Genomic DNA, 6,043 nt, shown 5'->3' on the forward strand with positions numbered 1-6,043 from the left:
ACATATACATAAGTATTTCTATTGTGCAAAATGTACAAAAGCATAAAAAGAAAAGTCAGATTACGTAAAAATAAATTTATGTTACAACCTACAAGGAAATTATGCCAAAAAAAAAAAACAGAAAAGAAAAATATGCACAGAAGGATAAATTATTTTGAGCTTTAGAAAGGAGAGGGCATTTAAAAATTTGAACAATGTGTGCGGGGCTTGAGTTGTAGGGTTTTAGATGGAAAAATGTTTCTTTTGTACTGAACCGTTACATATATATAGGAGTATATGCCCAACTTACGGTTTTATTGCCTTTTTATACGCTCCGCATAATGCGCTTATGGATAAAAAACACTAGGTGCCTTAGTCAATTGTTTGGAATGAGCATGCGCTCTATCACATTATTTTATAAACAGAGATGCAAACAAAAATTGTTGTGCATGTATGTTTTATCGCGACAAAAAAAAAGTTTAATTCTAACTTATGAATGGATTGTGTATGGAGTATTATTATACTTATGTGAAAGGGAAAAGGTTATATTATTATGGTAACATAATTTTCACGTAGGTCTCTCTCCCTCCTCCCTCCCATTCAGAAGGAGCAAGAGAAGAAAAAAGAAAAAAAAGAAGAGAAATACAAAACCCATATGTCTAGAATGACGAACCTTGTGTAAGAGAAAAAAAAAAAAAAAAAACAGGACGTAGGAAGTAACATAAGCGTAGTAACACATTATGTCATTAAACGAACCAAATGGGATGTAACTGTTATAATGTGCTACTCCCAATCATGTGCTGCCCATCCTCATTTCGCATATTCTGTAATAATGTATCCACATATAACTCCTCCTGCATACTACTCTCGAATTCACATTCTCGGGAAAAGGAGCAGGAGTCCCCTCTTCTTTAAACTGTATAGTTTCCATACAACTCCATGGATCGGGGTCCTCTTCCTTAGGTCGACATGAATCCAGGGTTGTCGAATCGTGGGTTGCTAAAGCGGCGTGCGAGTTAGGAACATCCAAGATATTGTTATTCCTGTTGTCGTCCCGTATCATATCCTGCGCAAACTCCTGTGCAAAGTCCTCCACGACAATCTGCAAATAGTCGTCTTTGACGTTTTCCCATTCGGGTGCTTCACATTCGTTGAGCACTTCTAGATGTAGCTCCATGATCGTGCGCTTATGCACGCGTGGATGACGTCGTCGTCGGGCGGATGTTGACGCAGGTTGCCTATCCCTAACCATCGTGTAGTCGTAATCGGGTGGCGGCAGGTCGCCGCGTTGTAGATGCTCCAATATGTCTGCGTCCAGTGGCGGTGACGGCACGTCACGAACGGTTCGAAACTGTCGTCGTCGTTTGGCGAGGTACGCAAAGTACTACAAAAAAAAAAAGAACAAAAGGCGGATGAGCAGAACATGGATTTGTTGGCATCATCATTTAAGGGCGCTCCGTAGAAACACACTCTTATGGTGCATATTACGGATACGCATATATGGTGTCCACTCGGTTATATTTGTGCGTGCTTGTGTGCGTTGTGCGGTTTTGTGTGCTTACTTTCCAAAGGGAATAGAGGACGATAAGGGAAGTGACGGATGCAACGAAGATAAGAATAGGAGAAGAAAGGAAGATGTCCTTTGCAGTAAAAATGGGGGAGATAGCGTCATCATCTTTCGAGCGCCCCGGAATTGTAACTGGTTTATCAGATGCTGTAACCTCTGGGCTTGGTGGTGCATATGATCCATCCAGGCCCCCTTTGTATGGTTTAAGGTCTAATTCAAATCCAACATTTTCAGCCTGCATTTTACTGTCGGCAGCGTTGTTTTCCTTATCGTCTCCATTAGAAGCAGTAGCGCGGCTTGTGGTTGAACTGGGGGAACTTCCACTTCCTCCCCCGCCTCCACGTCCTGCTCCACCACCAGCACCATCTGGTAGACCGCCCGCGCCGGTGCCGCCGGGGCTGCTCCCCGATTGATCTGGGTTCGTGGGTTCTGGTTTGGGTTTGGGTGGATTGAGAGGAGGGGGGTCATCATTGCCGCTACCAGCGGCGACGGCACCTCCACCACTGTTACCGGGGGCGCCGGTTGCACCTGACGCACCGGATGAGGGACTCCTGGAATCGGGTGCTGGGGGCGATACATCAGGACTCTTTGGTAAGGAATCCTTATCTGGCTGTGCTTCCCCAGGTGCCGTGGTTGCCGTGGGGGTAGGTGGGGACTCATGGACTTTTCCTTCAGGTCCTGGGGCCAATATTAAGAAGGATGAAGGTAATGTGAGAAAAGTGCACGTTATGCCGTGGTTGGTGATGGCCATGGTTGGTTAACTACAGGGTCAGATACACGGTGAAGCACGGTGCATGCGCTCATGGTTAGCCACACGGTGCGTCGCTTGTTGCCTGACCGCGGTCGGCACCATTGGTGCCACGGGAGACGCAGTGCAGGCGTCGGGGAGACGGTGGCAGGCGACGGGGACGAGCAACGGGGGTAGGGGGACGGGGCAGGGTGCCACCCCGGGAAAAGATCCTCCCTGTCTCCAACTACACAACACACGCAGGCACAGTGTGTGTGTCTGTCGACGTCTCTACGTCGACGTCTACATCCAGCGGCCGACCCGTCGAGCTGCGCATCGCATTCTCATTCGACGTTTGGTTTCTCTCTCTCCGTGGTGTCTCCGGAAAATTGTTGTTTTTTTTTTCTTTTTTTTTTGTTTTCTCTCTTTCTTTGTTCTAATTGGACTCAATACCTGGGGTACCGCTTCCTGAGCATTCAGGGGATGAGGACTCCACGGTAGTGATTGTGATGGTGGCGGTATTCCCATTTACCTCCTTAGTCTCAGTGTCTGTTGTTGTCCCACATGTTGACTTAGACTTCTTACCTGCTTTCTCTGATCCGTCTGCTGTTGGCCCTGGTGGTGATGCGCGTGGTGGTGCCGCAGGTGGGGGTTGTGGTATGGATCGCGTTGCGGAATCATCGGACCTTCCTCTTCCATCGGTCCCACTCCCTGGCTCTGGTGGTTTGTTCTTATCTGTGTCCTCAGGAACAACCTCCTTTGGTGTCTTTGGTACCTTAGGTGGTGGCGCTTCTGGTTTCTTCGCTGCAAATGAAGGCGGAAGAAAGATGATAAAAAAAAAAGGGACACCAGTGGCACAGAAAGAACGGGCCGGGACGGTGGGGTCAGGTAGTGGCCGGGTACGGTCCGGCTCGACGACGGGGCGCGACGATGGGGTCAGGTAGCGGCCGGGTGGGCGTCCGGCTCGATGCAGTGGGTCGATGCATTGGGCCGAGGTGTGCTCGGTGGACTGCGCACTCGGTGAACTGGGTTGCGATGGTAGCAGTACACTTTTATTTGTCGCCGTTCGCAACCGCTGCCGTAGCCACTCATCTCCGGCCGCTCCGCAACCGCGACCACTGCCGTCGTCGCCGCCGCGTCGCTCGGCTCAACGTGAGCGAAGTCGTTTGCTGTTCCGCCGTGTGCATTGCTGTCACCGCGTGCGCGTGGTGGTGGTGGCGGCATCCATATGCGGCCATTTATTTAAAAATCCGTTGTTGTCCGTTGGCCGGCCGTACGTGTTGTTCACAAGTGCGTTGTTGTGGTGGCGGCATCCATATTCGTGCGCAGTCGTATCGGTAGCGGCCGTATGCGGCCGTACTCTTCGTATTCTTACTGTTCCTGTTGTTACTATTCATATCCTTACCGTACCCAATCTCCTTTGTCCCCGATTTTTGGGCTTGCGCACTTATCTTCTTTGCTTCTTTCATTATGTCATCCTTTGCTTCCTGCACTTTCTTAATTATCTTTATTACTGCTCCTGCCAGCTCCTTCTGTCCTTCCTTTATCTTCTCCTTCCCTTCTTCGCTCAAACGGTCTTTGATACGGTCCCCTTGTTGGTCCCCCTCCTTAAGATACTCTTGCCACTCCTTATTACATGGCATGGCATCTTGCATTTGTGCTATTTCAGCACTTATGTTTCCATGCTCCAATAACCATTGTGCTATCGCCAAATTTATTGCTGTTATATTCCTCTGATAGCCCGTATACCCACATGGTGTACACTGGCCGTCTATAACAGGGCCCCCCAGTGCATCAGGCGTACCGGGTTGTCCGCTCTTCATATTCCTGAATGTTTGCCAAGCATACTCTATACCTCTGGGCCATCTTTGCTGATCTTTACAATACCTTTCTTTCAGTAAGTGCCCCAAAACATGGGCCACCTCGCACCTGAGCGCCGCCTCGTCTTCGTCCATATCTCCACCTTTTCCATCTATGTTATCACCATTTGCAAACCACAACGCACCGGACATGAGTCGACATCTCATCATGTCCGCCACTCTCTGACCCATCCGGGAATACTGATCCATATCATCCCAACCTGTGTTATCACAGTTGGCACCAAGTGCGTCAAAGTCCTCATTATGGTCCTTCAAATATTCAATAAAATCCTGCAACACGTCCTGCACCGGTTCCCATTCCTTATCCTGCATTTTGCACATGCAAATAAAAGAATATGCATGTCCACATGCCACGTGCACCATGGCCCGTGGTAGCATCTATACCTACACATATGCATGTCGCCGTATGAATAAATTATCGGTGCCGTCTGTTCCTCTTTCGTCCTCTTCCTTTCTGACTGTACTCAAACTTACACTATAACCATGCTCCACGTAGATTGTCCTAGGCCTCCAATCTAATATTTTCTCCCCTTGACACTTCTCCTGTGTTTCGTGCTTCTTCCCCTTCCCCTTCTCTCCTACGGCACCACCAGCATCACCACCACGTCGTGCCATGCGCCTGGACCGCGTTTTCGTTACCGTCTTCTTCTTCGCTGGTCTCGCCGCTACTGGTGTGGCAGACCGTCCGTTTCCGTCCTTGCCGTCGTTGCCGTCTCCGTCACCGCGTTCTCCGTCAACGCCGCTCGCGTCAACGCCTCTGGCGTCAACGCCGTCTCCGTCACCCCGTGCTGCGTCAACGCACCTCCCTCAACGCCTCTCCGTCAGCGCCTCTCCCGTCAACGCCTCTCCGACACCGCCCCTGCGTCAACGCCGTCTCCGTCAACGCCTCTCTCCTTCCACGCCTCTTCCGTCAACGCTTCTCTCCGTCAACGCTTCTGGAAGTCGTGATAAATGCACAACAACTACTTATTTTCTTCCCCCTTCCGCCGTCTTCGTACACGGGATTGTCTCCGAGTACGGGAGTTCGAGGGACGGATTCGCGTGAGGGAGAAGAGAGCGGGGGGCGGAGATAAAGGAACACACATATTTTGTGGGAAGGCGAAAGACGCAAGGAAGGCGGCAGAAGAATTGATGTTGTTGTCGCTACTGCGGTTTTTAGGTGTACGCACACAGAGACAGTGTGTGAAGGCGTTTAGTGGACAACGGGCGGCGGAGGGGGTGTATTCATGACGCGTTGTGTGTGTACGGTAGTGTAGTAGTAGTTTTTTTGTTTCATTTTTCTCTTCATTTTTGTACTCCTTTTTTATTCTGTGCATATTATTCTCTCCTAAACAATATCAGCATGGTATACACAGGTTGTGGACCGTGCAATTCTGTATTGTGCATTTGCATTATATAAATTATATGTGTGCACGGCTTCCCCCCATTTATAGAGTAATAAGCATATTCATGAGGCACAAGTGTGCATAGCATGCGGGTGCAATATTAATAATGTGCATAATATTCTCAGGGAGCATTCATGTCCTGTATTATGTGACGTAGGGCACCATGGCAGGGCACTTAGTAAATGTAATGGCCGAATGGGCCATAAGGCGGGCACTATGGACACAGGCACAGGTTGATGTAAGTGTTCACTCAGAACAAGGGATTGCACGCCACAACTACGACGGGTGGCGGCAACTAGTGTTCGTACATATATGTGCCGTAACACATACGGACAGGGAGCTACAGTCCTATAGAGTTGATATATTGTTATACATTAATCATTTTCTCTATGTATATATTTCGTAGCGTGCATTATGGGCAGATATGGAAACTGTATTACACGCTTTTGTGGACCACATGGACCGGATAGAGCCCCGCTTAGATATGTATGCCACAAGCTGCGGG

The 6,043-nt window shown here is 49.1% G+C and overlaps 3 protein-coding genes across 3 annotated transcripts; all 3 read right to left on the bottom strand.

Annotated features, from left to right (window-relative positions):
- Positions 1–772: 772 nt before the first annotated feature.
- AK88_05308 (uncharacterized protein) lies at positions 773–2,297 on the bottom strand (the record flags this gene model as incomplete). Its single annotated transcript, XM_012482910.1, has 2 exons — positions 773–1,165; positions 1,542–2,297. 2 exons carry the CDS (start codon positions 2,295–2,297, stop codon positions 773–775), a joined length of 1,149 nt encoding a protein of 382 aa, XP_012338333.1.
- A 412-nt stretch (positions 2,298–2,709) lies between these two features.
- Positions 2,710–4,465, bottom strand: AK88_05309 (uncharacterized protein; the record flags this gene model as incomplete). The annotated part of the gene is made up of 2 exons (XM_012482911.1): positions 2,710–3,077; positions 3,634–4,465. 2 exons carry the CDS (start codon positions 4,463–4,465, stop codon positions 2,710–2,712), a joined length of 1,200 nt encoding a protein of 399 aa, XP_012338334.1.
- A 72-nt stretch (positions 4,466–4,537) lies between these two features.
- On the bottom strand, positions 4,538–5,469 carry AK88_05310 (uncharacterized protein; the record flags this gene model as incomplete). Its single annotated transcript, XM_012482912.1, has 2 exons — positions 4,538–4,941; positions 5,400–5,469. The coding sequence occupies 2 exons, from the start codon at positions 5,467–5,469 to the stop codon at positions 4,538–4,540; spliced, it is 474 nt and encodes a 157-aa protein (XP_012338335.1).
- Positions 5,470–6,043: the final 574 nt, after the last annotated feature.

The sequence above is a fragment of the Plasmodium fragile genome (assembly GCF_000956335.1).
Source record: "Plasmodium fragile strain nilgiri unplaced genomic scaffold supercont1.115, whole genome shotgun sequence".
Taxonomy (NCBI): domain Eukaryota; phylum Apicomplexa; class Aconoidasida; order Haemosporida; family Plasmodiidae; genus Plasmodium; species Plasmodium fragile.